Here is a 24886-nt window from a genome sequence, read left to right as displayed (position 1 = left end):
GTGCTCTTTCCTTAGACTCTGCGTTTTCAGGTTTGGTCTGTGTGAAGTCTCTGAGTCTTGCTCACTTGGTCTTCACATGGTTTCGCTGATTCTTACATTGTATCTATTGCATTTTTTTCTTAGCCCTGTTTTTTGCTCCTGAAACCTTAATTTGTTGTTACTCAGTAGTCCATATTTTATAGATATAGAAGCTGACTCTAGGCAAAAGAAGAGTAGACATAATTTCCCTTTTATATTGTTCATACTTCCTGTCCTATGACTTTTAATCATAATTTCCAACCCAACTGACTGTCGGTATAGGTCCAGTTGGAAATCTAACCCAGTGGCCCAATTCTGAACCTCATGCATACGTCACAAAATATAGTACTCCAACAAACATGTACACAGTAGTCTCTGTAACTTCTTTATAGCCTTTTCATATTCCTCAAAATCATCATTAATATCCTTAAAGTCCTATTACAGCTAATGACACCATCATTAGCTCATAGACCCTGATTTCATATTCTATTAATATAGAACCAAGAATCATACTGAATATTTTAGTATATCATCTCATCAATTCCTTATAAGCTCTGGGAGGTTTCAAGATAATAGGTCACATGCCAAAATCATGCAGTTAATATGCAAAGTCAAGGTTTAAATCCATGTGTGTGATCTGATCATCAAGTCTGTAATTTTAATTACTTCTATGCCTATTCCAGAAATAGAGAGAGAATAACTTCCCTGTCCAATCAATAAAAGTCCCAGTTTTAAAAATATTTTTTATTTTTCTTAAATTTATTGTTTCTATTTTATTTCTACTGTCAACTGCCTCATTTTGATTTTGGTCATTTTTACCTCATTTTATGTCATCTTACTTTTCTTTCACTTGTCTTCCAGATATTTCCAGAACACTTAGGTCACAATGTTTTCAGCTTCTGATGGATATACATATCCATACATTCACCCTCTTCCTACAAACACACACACACACACACACACACACACACTCACTCTCTTCCTACAAACTCTCTCTCTCTCTCTCTCTCTCTCTCTCTCTCTCTCTCTCTCTCTCTTTCTCTCTCCTTAATTTGCATGGTTGTGTGGCCAAAACATCAAAATTTACACTGATGTCTCCCTGGACTTGGATAAAAATTTACTTCCATAAAGCAGCATAATATTGGTAGGAGAAGAGCATCACGGACATAGATTTTAGTTTTTATAATGCCATTAACAGACTACACAACCTTAGAAAAGTTCAACTTGTTTAGAACTTTTGTTGAAGGGTTATAATTCTAATCCATGGCTATGTCCTTTAATAATGGATAACGACACCATTTACCACTTAAATTGCCCCCTCATAAATCACACCTCATAGTTATTGCAAAAGGCTTAGTTCTGCATATTCAAATTCATCATCCAAACAACGGTCTCAAAGTGCCTTTTAGAAAGTATAAAACAGCATATGTGAAGCAACTAGCATGCTGCTATTGGCACACATAAGTCCTTTTTGGAATATTATTTGACTTCCTCTTGGTTCTTCCTAATACTTTGTTTCTCAGTGTCGAACAGTCATGTAATCTATATATGCTAAAGATTAAATTGCAACACAAAGTAAACTAATGGCTCTCTCCAAGTAGGAAGTTGTCTGCTAGAACATTAACACTCATGATTAAGTCTGTAGATAAGCAATATCAGCATCATCTGAGAACTTATTAGGTATAACAAAGCTTAGGTCCCAGCTCAGACCTCCTGAATCAGAATCTGCATTTTAACAAATCAGTGAGTGATCTGTGTTCATGTTAAAAATGGAAAGACACTAAACTAGGACCCATCCCATTAAAATATACCAACCACATAAGTCCTTCTTGGTCTACCACCCCACAGATGTCTATTTAGCCTTGGTTGCCTGTCTCCAGACTGAATGGGGGGATGTTTAAAACAGACTGTCCTTTATTAACGTCTAATTTTTTAAGTTGTTTTTTTAAGAGAAAGGGTCTCATTGTATTTCCTAGACTGGGCTTAAATCCCTGAACTCAAGGGATCCTCCTGCCTCTGTCAGCCAAGTTGCTGGGATTATAAGCACACACCACCACACTTAACTCCTTTATTAATTTCTAATTTACATGACTTTTTTGTAGCTTTGGACTTCAAGTAGAAGTTGTCTCAAAGAACTTCTCTAATTCTGGCAAATTTTATTTGCTAAGACTATGTTCAAATAAACACAAAGGAATTTATATTTATCAGTTTAGGGGAGTCTAAAAGTTAACTACTCGAAGATTTTCACTGTCCAGCAATATTGCAACTAAACTAAACAAAAAGGCCATAGTTTTATTTTTATCTGCTGTAGAATCCATACAAAAGCTAGATTCATGACTGATAGACACAAATGTCACTCCATGATACAAGGAAAAGCAATTTTATAATGTTCTTTCCAGTCTAAGTGGAAAAATAAAAAAGGTGATGATTCTCATAGCCAGCATGCAGGGAACGGGAAGAATAATGAGAAGATTCTCCAAATGGAAAATATCAACGTATTACGATAAACTTACTGAGAACTGATTTACACTAGGTACAAGACATTTTCAAAGTGCCCTAAAGACAAATAACTGTTTTGCAACTCTGAAGCACATCTCTATCACACGCTCTTTGGAGCTATTTTGCTCACTGAGATCCAGACTATGTCAGGAACTACAAAATTGACAGGAATGAGTCAGAGAGTTTACAATCCAGGTGAGTAAACCACAGGATGACCACAGTATAAATCAAGTCTTGTCACTCACCTCCTAAGTGAGTCACTGAATTCCACATCAACTCTTAAGGCTCTTTAATGCCTCAGCTTCTCACTCAAAATCCCAAACTTTTGAAAAGCCAACAAGGAAATTCCTACAGGGTTCTACATGACCTGATATTTTCTACCCCTAACTAGTAACTCTTTTTTTTTTTTTTTTCAAATCTTATCTCCCACTACTGTCCCTTTCTCCCAGTCATTCATTCTCTCCACCCTAGCTCATCCTTGATGATACTCTCTCCTTCAGGAGTTTGTACTCACTCTTCTCTCTGTCGGGTACTCTTTTCTTCCTTTCCAGGGATTTAGTTTTCACTTCTTCGAGTCTGTTTAAGCATCACCTTATTAGAAATATTGTTCCTAACTGTCCATATAAAATATCAATCTCCATCCCCATTACTCACCTTATTTTTTCCACAGCACTTATCTCTATCTAACATCTGTGTATGTGTTTATTGTCTTGCTTTCTCCACTAGAGATTAAGCTCTGTGAACCATAGATCTTTATTTTGTTCAGTCTTACCTCTCCAACACCCAGAATGGTCCCTGGAACCTAGATGGTGCAGAATGAATAAGTGACTTGACAGACAGAAGCCCAGTGTGCTGGCTATAGTTCAATATGGAGGCTGGAAGAGGTATCGATTGACTGCTTAGAGTCTTCCATCAGTTTTTCTGGATCAGTTGACTTTTTGTTTACAGAGTAACTCAGGAAGAGAAAACTTTGCAGGATACAAGATTCACATGGTCTTTTACCAATAGAGGACCAGAAGGTTGATAAGTTCTGCCTTCAGAGGTAAGAATAGAAGGTTAAAGTTATAATTTTTGAGGGTATAAAAAGTGAAGGACAGAGACCACTTCTTTAGAGACTTTACAAGGTTTTAATCTTCTCGCTTAAAAAAAATTGCTGTTCTTTCTATTTGCTCATGGTGATAAGAGGTAAAACTCTTAACACCAAAAGACAATGATGTGATCTTTTTTAGAAAATTCAAGAGTGAGGTGTAGGGTGGTGCTTAGGAGATGACATCTGACTCTAATGTTGGACTCTGAGGGGAGAAAAAGTCCAAGGGATATAGTATGTGATGTACACAAGGCCTAGTGACAGGTTTCAATGAACTATAAGACACGTATAAGCCTGCTATTTATTTGTGTTTATAATCCATCAAGTATACATTTATATTTGAACATTGTCACTTGGGGCACTGTAAAATAGATACTGTTTCTTTTCTTTGAAACTTATAATCATAATTCTATGACAAGTTGGTACAGCCTCTGGCTGGAGATCAAAGTTGAAGATTAACTACCAGAACTAACCTAGAGTATCCATTACCAATATTTTAAAATAACGGCCTCTAAAAAAAGATTTTTAAATCTTTCTTAAATAAATAACTTTAATAGATTGATTATTTCAATTGCCTTTGACCACAGTAGGAAGCTCTGGGGTGATGTATTGCAGGAACAAATGTAAAGGCTAGAACACCAGTTTTCAAGAGTTTATTTTGATCTTTCTAGAGCGATAAGCTGGGTAACAAAACAACAAGAAAGTAGTAAAATAGTATTTAGCAAATTCTGCGTCTGGCTAGAAATTCTACTAATTTGATGGATCCAAAGAGATTACGAAAGTGCCATTTGCTTCAATTTTGTCTTCATTCGCCAATGCTTTTGTCTTTGTTTTCGTTTGTATTTTGCCTTTAGACTTTCCCTGGCAAAAAATCTATACAAAGTCAAAAGCATTCTACCAATAACGATTGAGGACAAAAACAATATTTTCTATATTATTTATCTGACTTACTCATCCATTTAATACATGTTTATTGGATCTAATGTTTTTTTAAAAATTATATGTTTGAAGCAAATACTTAAGATTGTTTCCCACCTCAAACAAATGTCTTAAATCTCAAGACACTATAGCATAGGGTAAAGCCGCCAAGACTGGAAAATCTAAAACAATATTTATACTATTTATTACCCACGGACTGCTGACATGGTATTGTAGATCTTTGAATTTCTGTTTTCCATTTGAATAATAGAAATCACAATTCCTGCCATACTAAATCACAAAGTGATTGTGAGAATTGAAAGAGATATTAGGTAGAATAGAACTTTGTAAAGCAAAAACAGCATAAAAGAAATTTGAAAGGAAAAACAGAATATGTATCTTTGCATTTATAAATGTGGAGTGTTGATTCTAAATTGTCTAGACTATTCACAAAAGTACCTACTCGATGTATTTATCAAAAAAGTGTCTTATAATTATTATAATAATTGCATAAAAATAAACACACATAGCACTTCAATAATTATAGGCCACATCCCATAGCTCAAGAAGCATTTTGTGGACCATATACAGCACAGATTGGCCAGATTGAAATATTTCAGTGGTTAAAGAAACAACAATAGCATGACTCAGACCTGAGGAGGCGTACATGATCAATGCCGTAGCACTTAAGTATGTTATGTCAAGGAAAAACTGGTCAAGGAGAAACTGCCTTTGAGCTTGAAGAAGACATCAGTTGTACACAAAAGCTTTCAGGGCTGCATTTTCTGAACAACAGAGAGACTTCAAGGGCCCTCAGTAAGATGAGTCATACACCACTAAAGCGGGACACATCAGCTGGCATTCAGAACTGGAACAAAGTATCTGAAAGTTTAAGCACTCTTCTTTATAGTGTTCCAGTAAGTTGCATTTTGCTTTTACCTGTATACAACCATGTGGCTTATTTTTAAAATCTATTGTTTTGTCCTCTCTAGATTCGGTATTCCATCCTGGATAACACTGAACGTTTTGTAATGGCATGATGTTTCAAAAGCAAATGCCAAATGTCATTTAAACCAGGTTCCCCTAGTGCCAAGGAAGACCACGACTTACCCATCTTGTGGAGCCTAACTTGTTTTCTTATGTAGAGAAAAGAAATCCTGCCAGCCTTTGTGATAATTTGGCTCAAGAACTGGAAAGGCTTTGTGAAGGTGAACCTAGATTCTGGATCTTTCCTTTCCTCTTGCTCCTTTTAATTTGCTAGGAGAAGGGCTACCCACAGGTATGGAAACTTCAACACTCTTGACTGACTCTACCCAGCCTCCTCTTCAGTAAGTACTCATATTTTGTAGGCAGTGCAAAAATACCAGACAGCCAGACACCGAAGATGCCAATGAAAGAATTACTTCCACAGAGGTCTAGTTTCCCAACTTTGTCATCAATATTTTGTTGTTCTCCTTGAATTATCTAAAGTCAATAACAATGATTTCTTCTTGAAAGCTACACAGAACAAGGATGAATACTAACACTGTGATCTTAGATAATATATCTAAACTCTGTGAGCCTTCGTTTCTTTGTCAAAACGGCTGTTCATATTACTTCTTCATTATTCAGAGATTTTGTTTTCAACAATAATACCTCCCCTGTCTACAGGACCACACTGACAACCTCACATATTGTGAGGTGAGCCTTAAAATAACCCCCTCAAGTTGACGGAGCGGTGATTTCAATCTCCAGTTTATAGGTGGGTATTTCCAATGCCCTCTTCTCTAAGTTCTTTTCCAATTCTGATCTACTGCAATGCTGTTCAACAGAAGAAAAACTAAAACTGGCGAGCTGGCATCGTATGAACTTCCAAAATTGTCTCCCAAGCTTAGGCATAATTCACTTGGCTTCCATTGTAAACAATGGGAATATTTTAAGAGTAAGGATCATGGTCCTATCTCTTTTTTAATTTGTAATGTTGAATTGGTACAGTTGCCATGAACACAAGCAAACAGGTAAGTCAAGTTAAAAATTTTAAAGCAAGAGAAAATGATGTATTTTTTAAAACTCAAAGTTCAAAAGCAATTTGAAATTTGCATGAAGCTTGTGCACCATAGCAATTTGTCATATACTTTCTCTTCAGCCAATTTACTACATTTACTCCCTAAAATAGTTGTCAAATACTTTTAACTATTAACTGTTTATTTTATACAAAACATATAATGTTTATGTGTATAATTTAACTATAAAATATCATACATTCCTATTAATTTTTGTATGTGTGCTATAGTCATACATATATATGCATGTAAACAAAGATGATCAGAATTATCCATTATATGGCATCTTTATGTGTGTGTATGTTATAAACACATACATATATCATTCTTGTTTTTCAAAGGTATTCTTATTTACTCATATTACCCAGAATTTAAGCCCAAAAAAAGCTCATGATGGCAAATATTGGAAATTCATTAATAAACATGAAAACTTATAACTTTATTCATAAATTATACCATTTAAGAGTGAATATCCTAAATTCTTAAAGAAGCACATGCCATATAACATCTCTTGCATATAATTACTTCCACTCTGATTTATTCCACTCTCAGCTAGTGTAAATACGGGGTTAATGTCATAAAATAGAAATCAAAGTGATTGAATTGAATAATTATACCAATTCAAGAGATGTTCATATGTTATGTGATATGCTTACTGATAATAATCCCTTCACAAACCTACCTACATCTCAAGAGCATTCTGAGATTAAAACTTAATTTAAAATTTGGTTAAGAAATGCCTTGAACTCCTTAGAGAAAAGGTCTAAAGTAAATGCAAAGAAATTATTATCAGAGTCAATCAAAGCAATGTTTTGTATTTTTCCCCCTAGAGAACACAAACATAAGACTGTTTTATTGGAGGGAAAAGATGTTTTTATTGCATTCACAATGAGATGTTTTTATTGCATCTAATTTTATAAAATAATTATATATAATTACCTTTTTGAAATAATTTATTTAAATATTAAGCCAAGAATGATATATATAGAATATCCAGACATATATATACAGTCAACCAACATCTAAAATCTGTATTCCGTATGCCATGTTGAGTGAAATTATATATGCGAATATTCAAGACATTCTTGATTTCCATACATTACTCTCAAGGAACAAATATATCATTATTATAAATATTAAAATAGTTGCAATACTTCCATATCTAAAGTGGGAAACTGTTCAACTTCATTGTGTTAGTGCAGTGCTTGTTTCTATGGCAATTCCTTCATCTTCACTGACTTAGTACCCACAAATTCACAGCCCTGAAGGGACTTGGAAATTACATAATAGAATGCTCTCATGGCTCAATTAAGAAACTGAAACCCAGACTCTCAGACTTTTGACTTACTCACCTACTATCAGCCCATTAGTTAATGTCAGAGCAGGAAGGATAGGGTGGGTCTTCTGACAATCATTTCAGCATTCTTTCAAGTATACTATACTGCTCCCCTGTATATGAAACCAGTTGACACTAAAACTGCACACGTACATACACAAACACACCAGTAGGTATAAACACCAGTATGTATAAACACCAAGTGGTTTGATTGAGTAAAGATATTTTTTAAAAATCAAGCTGTGCTTTTTATGATTTTTCAGTATAACAAATATATTGTTGTCTTTTTTGGTATGATAATGACAAGATGAACGGTTAGCTGTGAACACCAAAACAATTGCTTACAAAGGGAAAGAAATGAGTATTAAACAGTGACTTTATCTTCTTAATGTCTCAGAATGCTTTACTAGAAATTTCCATTAATTTTTTCTGAAGGTGTCTAATGTTCAGGTGTTTATAATCTTGGACAATAAACATTCAAAGATATAAAGAAAATCTCACCCGGTGATATCTAGGAAACCTATTTCATGGTTTTAATTTGCCAACCACTATAATACAAGGCATTATAAAAATAATTATACAAATTCATTAAATTTCATCTACAAATAACAGATTTTAGAGTCTGGAACTGTGCTGTCCAATGCCGTCACTAACTCCACTATGGAGTCTTTGTAACTAGTCTGAATTGAGATTTGCTGTAAGTGTAATATACAAAGTAAAGTGTTTACACAAAAAAAGAATGCAAAAAAAATCTCAATTTTATACTGATTATCAGTTGAAATAATATTTATCTAGCATTAAATAAAATATGTAATTAAAATTAACGCTATTTGTTTCATTTTATTCTTTTTACCATGGCTACTAGAACATTTAAAATGACATGTAGGGCTTGCATGTGTCATTCACATTATATTCCTATTGCTCAGACCATTCACATGCTAATTTTTCTATGTGAAATGTCTCCTGTCTCTTTTCCTCAAATCCAGAAACTACCCTACATTATTAATCATGACCTTCTCCTTGAACCCTTTTCAAAGGATCTTTCCCTCCACAAGTGAGTTTCCTTCTCTAAGTTCCAATAGCATCTTTCTTCTGACTTCACCAGTGTCTTCTAATGCAACTATTAGAATACTAGTAAGTTACTGGCAAGTAGGGTCTATGTATGGTTTTATGCACGTTTACCACCTGCAAAACAACCACCATAAAGTTTTAGTAAAATGTCAGTAAACTTTTATTAGACAAGTAAGTGAATACTTATATGTAGAAAATTTTTTTGCTTTTGCTTAGATAAAGCTGTCTTGAGAGATCAGAATTTGCAGAAGTAGGCCGGGCTTGGTGGCTCAACCTGTAATCCCAGCACTTTGGGAGGCTGAGGCAAGTGGATGGCCTGAGCCTGCGGGTTCAAGGAAACTTGGCGAAGCCTCGTCTCTACAATAAATCAAAAATTAACCGGGCGTGGTAGTGCACACTTGTAGTTCAGGCTACTTGGAAGGCTGAGGCGAAAATATCGCTGGAGTCCAGCAGGTCGAGGCGATGACCAGGAGCGTGCCACTGCACTCCAGTCTGGGCGACAGAGTGAGACTCCAACTCAAAAAAAAAAAAAAAAAAAAAAAGAATTTGCAGAAGCAGATCTGTGAGTTAGTAAGGAGATACATACCAGTTGACTTTCAGATACTGTAGGTGATGGTGAAGAGAGATTGGCCTGCAACATATAAACATGGTGGCTATTTAGTAAAATTCATAATTTAGAAAGTATATTTATGTCTTAAATATTTTGAAGTTCTTTTATTATAAAAGCAATATGTTTTATTACAGGTTGTTGAAAAGTATAGATTAAAAGGAAAAATAACATCACGCCACCATAAAAATTATTTTAAACATTTTTTGTATATTGCCTTATATTTTTCCTATGCATTCTATTCAGCTCACATAACTATGCATATGATGTTTTATAGTTGCTTTTTCTCTTATTTTCTTAACATAAGAATTATAACACAACATCAAAAATTCCTCAAAGTTACATCATATTTTATTCTTTGTATGTCCTACATTTTACTTAAACATATCAGCATTGTTGATATTTATATTTATTCACAGCACATTAAAACAAATAACAGATATTTTCTTGAAGTAATGATATAAAAAGAAAAGCATAGCAAAATTTTTGTGATTTGGAAGTAAAATGATTTGGTTTTTATAATTGTCTAAATTAAATAGTAGATTAATATTGTTTCTTCATCATTGTTTCCTGTATTTCATTTCTTTCATTAAGATTTTGTTTCTTTTCTTTTTTAAAATCTTATCTTATTGTGGTAAGTGCATCTAACATTAAGTTTATACTCAATACATTTTTAAGTTCACAACACAGCATTATTGCATATAAATACAATTTTGTACAGCAGACCTCTAAAATATATTCATCTTGTTTAATTGAAACTTTATGTTGATTAGTAACCTATTATTACCCACCCTCTCTCCCCTTAGTTTTCTTCTTCTCCTTCCTGAATCTGGATCTCACTCTGTGGCCCAGGCTGGAGTACAAGTGGCATGAACACCACGATCACAGCTCACAGAAGCCTTGACCTCCTTGGGCTTAGGTGAACCTACTCAGCATACTGAGTAGCTGGGACTATGGGGACACGCTACCATGCCCAACTATATTTTTCATTTTTCCTAGAGACGAGATTTCGCTATGTTGCCCAGGCTGGTTCCGTACTCCTGGATTTAAGCAATCCACCCGCCTTGGCCTCCCAAAGTGCAGGGACTTAGTTTTCTTCTTACCAAATGTTTTGTGAGTTTTTTCAGACCTTACTATCTTGTGCATGACTAAAAATGTTTCTGTTTTGCTCTCATTCTTGAAAGAGAGTTCAACTGGACATAGAATCCTAGGATGATATCATCTCTCTGCCTTTTGAAGAAGCTGTTCCAGTGACTCTGGCTTCTGTTACTGTCATTGGTCTAAATGTCATAACTTGGAGGATCATCTGTCTTCACATTTGGTTAGCACTTACTTTCCTCCATGACATTCTGCAATTTCACTGTGATGTCCCTTGGGAGTAGATCTCTTTTTTACTTATTTTTTGGGAGGACTTGGTATGTTCATTCATTATGAGTATACATATCTTTTAGAAAATCCTACATATCTATCTCTTCAAATATTGCCTTTCTCCCATTACATCAAATCTCTTCTTATGGCACTTCTATTACACATACAGTCATGCTCCATGCAAAGATGTTTCAGTCAATGATAGACTACATGTATGACAGTATAAATGAGGTCCCATAAGATCATAAAAGAGTAATCCCGCGCCTTGGGAGGCTGAGGTGAGTGAATTGCCTGAGCCGCGGGTTCGAGACCCACCTGGGTAGCGAGACCTCATCTCTACAATAAAAATCAAAAAATCAGTCAGGCTTGGTAGTGCATGCCTGTAATTCCGGCTACTCGGAAGGCTGAGGCGGAAGGATCGCCGGAGCCCAGCAGGTCGAGGCTGCGGTGGCCGGGAGCGGCCACTGCACTCCAATCTGGGCGACAGAGTGAAACTCCAACTCAAAAAAAAAAAAAAAGTCTCTATCATCTAGTAACAGCTTGATGATTCTCTCTGTAGGCCTCAGCTGACGTGTGTGTGTTTGCACCTTAGTTTTTAACAAAAAATATTTAAAAGGTTAAAAAAATTTTTAATAAAATAAAGCTTGCAGAATAAGGATATAAAGAAAATATATTTTTGTACAGCATTACAACGTGTTTTCAGCTGTTTCCATAGGAGTCAAAAGGTTTTAAAAATTAAAAGGATTATAAAGTAAAAAAGTTACAATAAACTAAGTTAATTTATGATTGAAGAAAGAAAATGTTTTTTATAAATTTGGTGTAGCCGCAGGTACATACAGTGTTTATAAAGTCTATAGCACTGTACAGTAAGGTCCTAAGACATCACATTCACTCATTCACTGACTCACCCAAAGCAACTTCTAGTCCTGAAAGCTCCATTCATGGTAAGTACCCTGTACAGTACTGCCATTTTTTATACTAGATTTTTATTCTACTTTTCTATGTTTAGATACACAAATACTGTGCATTATAATTACCTACCATATTCAGTACAGTAACATGCTGTACAGGTTTGTAGTCTAGGAGCAATAGGCTACATCTTATAGTCTCAGTGTGTAGTAATCTACATCATCTAGATTTCTATAAGTACATATTGATGTTTGCACAAAAATAACCTAACCACGTGTTTCTCAGAGTGTATCCTGTGGTTAAACACGCATGGCTGTATGTTGAACCTTCTCAAATTCACTTCCATTTATCTCAAACTCCTTTTTAAATAGTTTTGTCTCTTAATGCTGTTTTCTGGATGATTTTTACATATAAGTCTGACAGTTAACTAATTTTTCTTCAACGGCTTATTAGTATGTTTAATGTGGCGATTAAATTTTACATTTTAAAGACTTTATTTTGCACTTCTAGGAGTTCTACTTGGTTCTTTTTCAAATCTTGTCTTATAAGTCTATAATTTTTTATAACTATCATAACACTTTGCAAATTGTATACCTATTTTCCAGATATTTTTCAGTTGTTTGTATTTTCTGACACCCTCATGTCTTTCCCTCATGATGTTCTGTAATCATTTTGCATTTTTCTCAATTTTTCATTTTAAGTTTACATTCCATCAGAGTAATTTTAGTGAAGATTTATTTAGTTCTCCACGAAGCTCAGGTTGGGAAACCATCCCTCCAATACATTTGTCCTAGTAGGTGCCCTGGGACTCGCGCTGGCTCTGGACCAAGTAACCTTTTTATAGCCTCATCTTATTGTTCCTAAGCCTCAAGGGTGGCAGATTCCCACATCTTTGAGCTTCATGGGTTGAGGGTCCTATTTTCTCATGGGTCATTCTTTTTTTTTTTACCATGCAAACGTGTAGGGTATGGATGGTGAAAAGAATTTACCTTTTTTTTTTTATGCTTCATGATCCACATTGTTTTCTAGGTTCCAGATGAGCACAAAGAATTCCTTTATAGATCTGAAACTTGTTACACGGTGAACATTAAAACCTAAGCTCTTGGTTCCCGGCACTTAGGCTCTGATGTACCTATGTTCCACCAGGGTTTTCGGTTTGTCTTAGTATTAATATTTCCACTTGGAGCTCCCACTTCATTTATGGCATCCAGAGGTTTCTCTTTTTCTTTAGGTGTGTGTGTGTGTATGTGTGTGTGTGTGTGTGTGTGTGTGTGTGTGTGTGTAGAGAGAGAGAGAGAGACAGAGTCAGGGTCTGTCATTGATTGTGCTACTGTACAATCATGGCTCACTGCAGCCTCAGCTCCTGGGCTCAAGTGATCCTCCTGCCTCAGCCTCTCAAGGAGCTGGAATTACAGTCAAGTGCCACCAAACTTGGCTATTTTTTTTTTTTTAATGAGGTCTCTCTATATTGCCTCAGCTGGTCTCAGACCCCTGGTCTGAAACTTCTGGGCTCAAGCAATCCTCCTACCTCAATCTCCCAAAGTGCTGGGATTACAAGTGTGTCACTGCACCCAGCCTATATTTTTTAATCATTAAGTTTTATCAATCATTTCTGCATTTAAATAGAAAGCTAAATTTCCACATCTGCTCAGCCTTCAACTTTGACAGGAAATGGTCAACATACAGAGGCATCATTAGAAATATGCTTGGCTAAAATATTATAAAATTGCTTTCCAGAAATATTTCTATTCATTTTGAAGCCGCAGATATTTCAGAGCTTATTTAGAGGTATCATTATTGTTTTGACTCTGTGAGAGAGGAATAATAACGAAACACTGGAAACTCAGTGGTTCTTTGGTAATGCCAAGTACGTGGGTGCATGAATCACCAAACATAATGACGAGACACCTGAGATCCTTTGCACACTATGTCCAACAGTATTTGTCTTCTGCATTTTGAGTCATCCCCTTCTTTACAAGGACTGTCTGCTGGCTACCATCCCAGCTTGCTTTATGGCAGCAGGGTGACTTGGATAAGTGCCCCCATTCTAATTGCTGTGGGCCAGGTTAGTGTGCACTGAGGTTTATAAAAGTTCGCCTTCAGGACATCCATCATGGTGTTTTTCCCATTCACCCAGGGTTTCATTATTTACTTCATAATGGAATATGGGTAGCCATAATAATGATGTCTTCTAAAATCCTAGAGTTATTTTCCTTTAACAAATTTTTTCTCATTGAAATAATGAGAACATTCTTTGTGGATTCCCTAAGTTAAATGAATAGTTTTTGCGAAATATGCTGAACTTAATGCATCTTGACTGAAACGAAACTTGGTTAAAATTTTATCTCTTATTATAGAAAATGAGAGGTTACACGCTAACAAAGTATTTGCACAAATTAACTATAGTACTAATATTTTCTGGTATATTTTCCCAAGTAATTATCAAATTATATAGGAAAAAAGATAGAATGCTCTAAGAAATATACTAATTAAATTAGGGAAAACTCTAATTGTCTTTGCATTCGTTGTCCCTAAGTCCCTAAATTTTTTTCATTGTGAATCATGTCAAAAAAGTAAGATACATTAGACACCCCCAGAAATTTTTCTTCATTCAATATTACTCAAAAGAGCAAAATTAAATGCAAACCTAAGGGTGGAGTGCATATGTATAAAGTTAACACAGATCTCCTTCACCAAATGGAAAAAGTAAAGACTGACGTGCTATCATTAAAATAACCAGGTTCTTTCAATGAATTCAATCATGAACAACGCTTGAGAAGTCTCCTGGGGCATGGCTAATATGGGTTAATGTTGTTTATTAGATGTTGTAGTTATAATTATGATATCAATATTGTAGCAATAATCTTTCAAAAAGTGAAGAAAAATTATGTTTCTTGAGCTGAGACTGGAGCAGATGATGGAGGGAAGAGGCTGTTACATTTGAACAACTGCAAAATGGTCACTTAGATAAAGGTAGACAAGCAACTTGAAGTATCTAAAAATAAATCTGAAATTGGATTTGAACATTAAAGTTTTGGTCATTCATATATGTTCATGTTAATACTAACCGAAAAGAACATTTGAGATATATGTAAAAATGGCTCTTGTGTGAAACAAAATGTCATAAGCTACATTTTACAAACTTTGACCACATTTTAACGATAGAAGTAGAAAAGTGAGGAAAAGAGAGAGATGGCAATTTAGCCAATGCATCATCATTTTAAAAAAACTAAAAATTAAGCGATCAGTCAAAAATATGAGTGTCATTCTTATGTTTAAAAATCTGTTAAAGAATTGGGTTATATAGAAACAAAAAGAGTTAAAGACTAAAGAAATAAGTAAGGACTTAAAGTCCATTGAAAAATAAATCACTACAGAGGGCACCAACCTAACGCCAAGCCAGCTTTGGGGAACCCTATTCATCTACCAAAGACTTGATGCCAGAGATATACAAAGTACATCAAGCTGCTTGGTCATTGTCTAGAGTTGTTAGTCCTTGCGATCTGCAGCTTTTCGCCATTTGCGACATGTGTACTTTTAGTTGGCATCACTCTAACAGACACCTTCTTGGGGATCTGAGGCAAAAAGTCAAGTCAGATTACACAAAAATGTTCAAGCAGTCTTTTTCCTCCCACCTGAATACAACAGTAAATTTGATATCAATAAAATGTTCCTTTCCTTTATTCTCTGTTGACTCTAACCTTCCTGAGTCTTATTTTCACAAAGTTCAGAGAAATCTAATCCGTGATTATGTGCTAATTAAATTGTTATTTCTCCCAGTCAAGACTAGACAAAAAGACAACACTCAAAATATTAATTGGGCACCTAATAATTACTCAGTGCTAAGCTTGGCATTGAGGGCCTATAAAATTATAGACACTTTCTTACCCTTGACCTGGAGACTGTTCCTACTATTTGTACATAAGGCACTATTTAAAAAATAAATCTCATGTTGAGAATGTTAGATACCAAGGCCATGGAGATATGTAATGACACATCATATCTTCCTTACTTCACACTATTTATTCTTACTATCTGTAGAACTTACCCTGTATGAATATTTCTCTAATGACCATTTTCTAAGTTGGCAATATAACCCATAATACCTAAAGATAAAAAGCAGATTTGGAAGCATTTTAAAAGATTGATGCTTTAAGATAAGGAATGATGATTCCAACCTGTCATGAACATAATCGGTATACAAAATAAGTGAACAGAGTTGGCCAATGACAGCCATCACCATTGTTCATATGCACCAGTAGGAAGATAAAAGATCAGATCATGGGGAAGTTTGTCTGAAATAGGGGCCCTTCACATTTGATGATTTCTCAAACAGCAATGAAAGAATACAAAGCATGCGATCTTTTGTCTTTCTCCTCATCTAGCAGAACTCAGACAGCTATCTTCCATTCCCTCCTCAACCCTTTTCACACACACACATACACTTCAGATATGTTTCTAAAAAATTAAAAAAGGAAACGTGAGAATGATCAACAGAGCAGAGTTTCTTATTTAAATTGTTCACAACTCTTCCTGTAACTCATTAAATCTCTATCCTCAGCCTACAGAAGCAAATCCTGACCTAGAGTCTGATGTAAGTCACCTCTTACCCTAAGATCTATGACTATGTCACTGCACATCACCTCTGAAACACTCCAGCATAGCAACATTCCCAAGCATAGCAACAAGAGGAGTGTGGGAGCTGGTTAAATTGAAGAAGATGACCTTTATTTGAATATCTGTATATAGAGAGGGAAATATTCTTAATAAAGTTTGACACGTTTTTCAATATATTTTGATATTTTGATAAGAAATATACTTCCATAGTAATGACATTTTTCTGTCTCTCAAGCTCGTAAAAATGAGATCTTACCTGTATGCTATCTAATATTAAATAAGATGGTTGGTTATTTCCCCCGCACTTAAGAGTAATTCATGAAATATAGAGAATATATGAAATAAGTTACTATCAATAGAATGTGATTCCAACTAAAAGATTTTTGATGCATTAGTAATAGGCCCAAATACTTGCCCTGTTTTCTGAAGTTGTTCTTTATTTTTAAAAAAAAAAAAAAAAAAGCATATTGGTCGGGCTCAGTGGCTTAGCCTGTAATCCCAGCACTTTGGGAGACCGAGGCGAGTGGATTGCTGAGCCCGTGGGTTTAAGACCCACCTGGACAAATTGGCAATACCTCACCTGTATAATAAATCAAAAATTAGCTGGGCAGGTAGTGCGCGCCTGTAGTTCAGGCTACTTGGAAGGCTGAGGTGGAAGATCGCCAGAGCGCAACAGGTCGAGGCTGCGGTGGCCGGGAACGTGCCACTGAACTCCAGCCTGGGCAACAGAGTGAGACTCCAACTCAAATAAATAAATAAATAAATAAACAAACAAATAAATAAATAAATAAAAAGCATATTGTGGTTTTGAATTATATAAATAAAATGAATTTATACTGGTAGCAGTTAATAAAAGATAATAAATATTTACAAAGGCAAGTCATAATGCAAAGAAAAATTTTTCCTCCAAAAGCGATATCATAAAAATAGAATGCAATAGAAAATTCATTCTTTTACATGAAGGAAAGAACTTTTAAAATAAGCTTCAGAGAAATGATCTCATATATTCTCTGACAAATTATGAGTTAATTTACATTTAAGCAAGTAATTTAAAACCTTGGAAATAATAAGACATTAACGTTTTAGATATTATAGTGACCAAATATAAAAGTATGCATTAAAAGTTTCGATTAAAGGTTATTGGGCATGAAAAAATAATTCAGAGTATAATATGAATAGATAAAATATGTAAAGAATATGATCTAGTTCCAGTTTGTTTTAGTATATACAAGTTTCAGTGGCAGAGGCTTTGACATGAAGCAAACCTTGGTTGAATTTTGCCTAGTCTGTGACTCCTGAGACTTATTTTCCTCCCTCTGTAAAATAAAGATTTTACAATAATAATATTCACCTCATAAGGTTGATGTATGGTTTAAATGAGTTAGTTAAGTCTCATTTGCGAGGTAAGAGTTTAAAACAATTATTATTAATGTTATTGAATTTAGCATCTGTTAAAAAGAATCAAGTAAAATACTGAATGATAAGTGAATCAACTCTGAAAATGACCTAAGGGTCACTACCTATTCAACATGTTGGTAGCCTGGTTTCAATTCTGTTACAATTAAGAGAGAATCCAATTAAATTACTTTAAGATAACCTATAATTCAAGCACACTATGAATTTAAGAAACCCTTTACTTTAATTAATCTGAATTAATGTTGCTTTCATTGCACCTGGCTTATTCTGAAAAAACAGACTGTGTGAAATGTCACAATATGTACAATAAATACCCAAAGAAAGAAACATTATCTTGTGTTTTCTTCTTCTTCTTTTAAGAGAACCCAACCTTTCACCAAAGGCCTGTAAAAAGGAATGAGTTATACATTTTCTTGTTATTTTATTCAGCCCATTATAAGTATCCCAGGAAAATTAGAAACCCTACGAATATACTAATACATTGAAAATGAGCAATGATTTTACATGACCGGGACTAACTTGCTCAGGATATTCTCAAGTGTAACAGACCTTTTTTCCTTGGCTCTAAATTGTCTTCCCTTTGCCTAACCTCCTCTGTGGTACAGAAGGTGGTAACTGGCATGATCTTTGCTTTTGAGCTTAATCTTAGAATCTCTACAAAGTCAATGACACACTGAGTTTCAGCAGGAACATACTCCGAAGATTCCTATTGTCTCCAAAGTTTTGAAGAGAGATGAGATATTAAAATCCATAGACTTTTCAGAATTGCTTTTGAGTTTCCATGGGAAACAAAGGAAGAAAGATAAAGTGAGAGTTTAATTAATTAAATTAAATCTATTAAACTCATACTTAAAGTGAGGCATCCCAGAGCTCAATCAATGTGACTATTAGAATATCTAGAAGAAAATATTATAATATCATTATAATATTTAATGATATAAGTAATAACATATTTAAGACAGCTGATTTACATAAGATCAAGGCTTATTTTTAAAGTGGACTTCTGTTCTCAAATTGTGTATTTTCTCCTCAAAATAAATGCATCAGATATCATTTAGTAAATTTTAATAGCTACAGCTAAATTTTTACAATTGTGACTTATCTATTAGTCGGCACCAAAGAACTAGTTTTTACCCTTCAATGCAAAATGATACAACAGACATGGATACATTCGAGGTGCCACAAACAACAATTCAGATGTCACGTCTAATAGAAAGTCAAAACAAAACTTTTCACTCAAAAAACAAAATTTAATTAAGATCAAGAATCTTATCTGAATCAGAGTTAATATTTGTTCTAGTCTATACTGAACCTGTTTGATGATTCAGTGTTAACTTTGAATGACTCAAATGTTCTCACAAGTTATGGATTTAAAGTTAACCTTTAGTGAAATCTGATAATTGATCGAAAATAAAAAATAACTTCAAATAATCTTTAACTGTAGAGATTGAAGCAATCACTCCAGAATTATTCCATTTGCTAAAAAATTAACCATCCCCAGGGAGAGATGGACGAAGGCACCAGCCCTCTGAACCTATTGAAAACTATTCCAATCAGAGGCAGTTTGCTGAAAGGCAGAAGTAGATGAGAAAAAGTGAGATAGCAAAAGCTTCTAGCTACTTTTTCTTGGGTGTGGACCTTGTACAACATATTTTAGTCACAAAAAGTATAGAAGTATCTTCAGGAAACTTTTTCTTGTACCTACTAAAGAATCAAGAAACTCAATTAAACCATAGTACTTCTAGTCTTCCAAAGATAAGTAGAAGAAAGAAAAGAAAGGAAGTGTGAATTGAGGCAAAAGTGAAGGGAAAAAGGGAAAGAAAGGGAAGAGCTGTTCATTATTGAGCAATTACTGTGTGTCTGCACTGTATTAAGAGATTTTTATACATCAACTAATATAAATCTTACATCAAGCGAATAAGAAAATTATTGGTATCCCCATTTTGTAGATGAAAAAGCAAAGGGATTGAAAGGTAAAATGAGAAGTGATTTTTCCAGGATCAGACAGTTATTTGGAAACAACACCGTAATTTAAACTTGGGTCTAGTCTACTGAGAGTCTCCACTCTTTTTAAGCATTATTCTAAACAGTTTATAATAATAATGAAAAATAATGGTAAAAAACTTCCAGAAAATGCTCTAAGCAATGTTCCTACCCACATCCTCTAAACATAATTTCCTGGATGTGATAAAAATTTTGTAATTTCACCCAGTTTATTGCTTGCCTTAGGGAGATTCAAATGAAAGCAGAAATGTATCCATTGCAATGGCATGGCTCAAAATAAGCATTTAACAACTATTTACTCTTAACTATGATAGCAAAAACAACATATTAGAAAATATAACATGTATCTTAAATGGACTAGTTTACTAGTTTTATTTAGACTTAAAACCCAACACTTGCTTAGGAGACAACCTTCTTTCTACTAGAATATATTTGATCAGAAGCAGAAGTTGACTGAATGATGGAAAATGCAGTTATTAGGTAAGTGAACAGCAGAAAGGGGTGTACTTATACATGTGTATGTCTATGACACTGAGTCAGTCTTAAAATTATTTGAATTAAGTGTGAGTCCATATCTATCCTCTATTAATCTATTTTTGCTCATAAGTGAAAATCTGTTTATTTGATAATTTAAATGTAGGAAAGCAACAAAATAGTCAAAGTTGATTAAACTGGCAATCCCATCAGAAATAGACAAATCTTAATATTTCAAATATATACATCGACTGTTTTATAGGAACAAGCCATTACAAATATGAGAATGTCATTTAATTTGATAATTAGAAAGATAGAAAGTAGGTGTTGCAGTTCTATTTTATTTAGCTAAAATAATCAAACTAGACCTCACTTAAGAGGGAATTTATTTGATAAGCTTACCTGATGTTTAATCTCTGACATAACCTGATTTCCATATGTGAGCCAATCATATCATTCTACACTTTTGTACTTTTTTTTTTCCCCCTTTTTTTTTTTTTTTCAGTTGGAGTCTCACTGTTGCCCAGGCTGGAGTGCAGTGTCACATTCACGGCCTCCACAGCCTCGACCTGCTGGGATAAGGCAATCCTTCCACCTCAGCCTTCCAAGTAGCTGGAACTATAGGCACTTGCCACCATGCCTGGCTAATTTTTTTGTTTATTGTAGAGACAAAATCTCACCAATTTGCCCCGATTGGTCTCATATCCATGGGCTCACGCATTCCTCTCACCTTGGCCTCCCAAAGTCCTGGGATTATAGGCGTGAGCCACTGCGCCCGGTCTCCTTTTGTACTTATTGAAAAATTAACTAATTTGACTTAAATAACAATATAATGGTGTTCTCTCCAAAAAATACACAGTCACCCATTTAAAAATCTGTATATATAATTATAAAGGTACTTACATATTTGGTTTCTCGACCAGCTGCTCTTGGTAGAGTTGTAGGAGGCTGTATAAAAGTAGAAACAATTATACTTCTGAAATAATTAAGTAAATAATAATAGATGCAACTTTGGGGTGTGTTCACCTTTTTCTTAATTGAGACTTTCTAAACATTACTCTTTTTTTCCATACAAAATCCCTTTTTTGAAAATTATTTCATTAAATTGTCACTTTATTATTTTTATTGCTTTTATCTATTAGCTTTCTGATAATTTCCCCTTAACTATTGATGGTTTTAAGTCATGAATCATGATAGTTCCTTCATCATATCTCTTCCATAATTTTTGCCTATTTCAAAATGTTTAAAGGATAAGGATAAATTTCTCCTATTCTCATGTACTTCATTTCAATCATTCACTCCCAGGACTATTCCCGGACTTTATCTTCACCAATAAAAAGGAAAACCTCTGAAGTTTTCATGAAAAAATCCCACTTTCAGAGCTCTACCTCCTATCCTCCGTCTTTATTTCTCAAGTACCACTGATCAATATCCACTCATTGGGACTTCCAAATCATTCACCTTCACCAGCTTCATTCTGGCTTTATTACCTCTCAGCTTACATATATTTCATATTCTCAGTCACTTTAATAATTTCAAATTCTTATTTCCCTCTCTTGTGACAAATTCACTTTCTGAAGAAAAAAAAAACAAAACACCAATCATAGATTGGCTTTACCATCCTTTTTCTTTGTACTTTTACCTGAGAAGCAAAACATTGCTTCAGAAACTCTTCCAAATGAACTCATTGATTTCATCTTAAATGGATGATTATCAACTTCAGTGTGCACTCAATACTGCCTAGTAAGCTGAAAATTTTTTTCTTGAGGGCCACTTTCTGAGATAAAATGACCATTTGATTCATTCATCAGGTTGACAAATACCTATTGTGTACCTACAACATGCTAGACACTGTTCTACACTCTTGGAACTTGTCAGTGAACAAAAGAAACAAAGATGCCCTACCCTTAGGGAGCTTACATTCTAGCAGTTAAAAAAAACCAATAAAATAATAAGTAAGTTATATTATGTTAGAGGAAGATAAATACAATAAAAAGAATAGAAATTATTTGAATCCTAGGGTAATATATGCTTCCAGAGGAAATTTTTTTTGCTTCTGCCAAACATCTTGTATTTTTCTGGACCACCCAGATGTTAAGGAGGTCGAGTACTGAGGGTTTACAATTTTAGATGTGATGATCAATGTAGAGAAGATAACATTTGAGCAAAGACTTGAAAGAAATGAGGATGTTGGCTATATGGATATCTAGATAATGAGCATTCTAACAAGAGGGACAAGCAGATTTTCTTCTCTGAGAATAGTGGATGAAGTACTGAAAGCAATCTTGCCATAAGAGACAATAAAAACTTATCAAATACATCAATGAGCTGAAAAAAAATTGTATGGTTATTGGGCAAGATGAGGAGAAGATGGGAATCTGAAGAGAGAAATTCAGCATTTGAGAAGTGTTCTTGCCCTGTTTGCAAATAATGCTGAGTTGCTTAAGAAGTTGTCCCAAACTTTTGATATCTCAGAAATACAGGGAGAAGTTAAGGTATGGTCTTAGCTAAGGCTAAGACTTGCCAAGAATAGATTGAATCCCAGGAGTAAGACTGGTCTAGAGAAATCTCACATGGTCTTCAGCCTGGCCTCAAATCATCTGAAGATTATTGCCTAGAAATAGCAATCACAAAAACCCTAAATTAAATTAAGGTAATCCTTCTTTGCTAGTGCCCCCAAAGTCTGGTAGTAGCAAAGAAAAGACTATCTATGGGAAGATACCATCATCCAAGCTCTCAAACAATTTCTATAAATAAATTTTCAAATAGAATGCCCAGCACACATCAGATTCAGATACACAAAGAAGCAAAGCAATGCAAGTGAGAATGAACAGAAATAATGAGCAACCAAAAAGGACCCACAGAGAATCTCAAAATTTGTTTTGTCAGACCAGACTGAAAACAACCATATTTAACCCTGATTTTGGACATAAAAGTTAAGCATGCAAATATTGAAAAAGAACTAGACACTAAGATGTGATATAACTAATTTGAAAACAAAACAAATATGCTAGGACAGGAGCATGCTTGGCACATTCAAGGCACAGCAAGGAGGTGAGTGGGGCTGGAGCAGAGTGACTAAAGGAGAGAATGAAGGAGAGCAGATCATGGAAGTACTGGGAGGCCAGATCACGCAGGCCCTTTCAGGATCTTGTGAGGATTCTGGCCCACATTCAGAAAGAAAATATGTAAGCACTGCTGGTCTGACTTATGCTTTGAAAAGATCTCTCTGATGAATTAGAAAGAATTATAACAAGGTAAGGGTATAGAAACAAATCTATTATACTACCCAACAAAGCACAATGATGGCTCAGTAGTGAAGAGGGCATTAAATAATCATATTCTACATATTTTGAAGCTATGGCAACAGGATTTTTAACAGAAGAGATGTAGAATGTGAGAGAAAGAGAAGAATAAGACCTGATTCCAAAGCTGCTTGCCTTGAATGAATGAAAGATTGAAATTCTATCAGTGGAGATGGGAAGGTAGCCATATGGAATCTTTTTTGTGGGTGGAAATTTAGATAGTATTTCCCACATATTGAGTTTTAGACATTTGTTAGAAACCTAAGTGGAAATAAAGAGTGAGTCATTGGAAATATGGAGTTTTAAAGAGAATTCTAGACTAGAGATAGACACTTGGGAGTTGTCAGTATATACATATTTGCTTTCAAAACATGAAACTGGGTGAGAACACCAAAGAAATGAATAGAGAGAGAAATGAGAATTTCGAGGACTTATCACTAGAGCATCCCAACCTTAATAGTTTAGGAAAAGAAAGAACAAGCAAATAAGACCAAGAAATGGTAAAGAAAAGTGATGTAGTTTAAAAAAACTGACAGAGAGTGGTCTAAAAAGTTCTAGAGGAAAGCATACCAAAGGGAAGGAAGTGATCAACTGTCTCACATTCGATTGCTGTGTCATTCCACATCAGGACTGAGCTTATATCAATGGGTATGACTTCCAGAACCTTTGAAAAATCAGTTTAGGCAGCATAAAAGGAATATATTTAAGAGATAGCTGGAGAAGGAGAATTGAAGCAGAATACATCATTTCTTTTTCAGCTTTTAAATTCATCTCCATCACTCCTTTCCCCCTTCATCTCAACTAATGATCTTAAAACTTATTTTACTGAGAGATGTTAGTTATGAAATAACGAAATGTACTAGTTGTGAAATTCTTTATTTTCCCCACCATTAGCTCCTGAATATTCTTGCATCTATACCTGTCACGTCCTTTATTTTCTGTTCTATTACAACAGGAGATGTTTCCAGCTTCCTCAAATGGCTTTAGTCCATTCAGAATGTTATAACAAAATACCACTGACTGGGTGGTTTATAAACAACAAAAATTTATTTTTCACAATTCTGAAGGCTAGGAAGTCTAAGATCTTGACAAGGCACTGACAGATTTGATATTTAGTAAGGGCTCGCTCTCTAGTTCATAAATAGTGGCTTCTTGCTGTGTGGAAGAGAAGAGAGGTCTCTCTCAGGACTCTTTGATAAGGGTACAAATAACATT

The 24886-nt window shown here is 34.7% G+C and overlaps 1 protein-coding gene across 8 annotated transcripts in view; it reads right to left on the bottom strand.

The window, feature by feature from the left end:
* Positions 1-24886, bottom strand: part of MLIP (muscular LMNA interacting protein) — a 144422-nt gene that overhangs the window by 63922 nt on the left and 55614 nt on the right. For all 8 annotated transcript variants that reach the window (XM_008071290.1, XM_008071293.1, XM_008071294.1 and 5 more), the window contains 2 exons: positions 21270-21314; positions 9558-9602 (listed from right to left, as the gene is read on the bottom strand). In XM_008071290.1, coding sequence (XP_008069481.1) covers positions 9558-9602; positions 21270-21314 — 90 coding nt within the window. The remainder of the gene's footprint in view (positions 1-9557; positions 9603-21269; positions 21315-24886) is intronic.

Source organism: Carlito syrichta, unplaced genomic scaffold (assembly GCF_000164805.1).
Source record: "Carlito syrichta isolate Samal-C Ts95f unplaced genomic scaffold, Tarsius_syrichta-2.0.1 Scaffold314285, whole genome shotgun sequence".
NCBI lineage: Eukaryota > Metazoa > Chordata > Mammalia > Primates > Tarsiidae > Carlito > Carlito syrichta.
The sequence above is the reverse complement of the archived record's forward strand: the minus strand, read 5'-3'. Positions and strand labels throughout refer to the sequence as shown.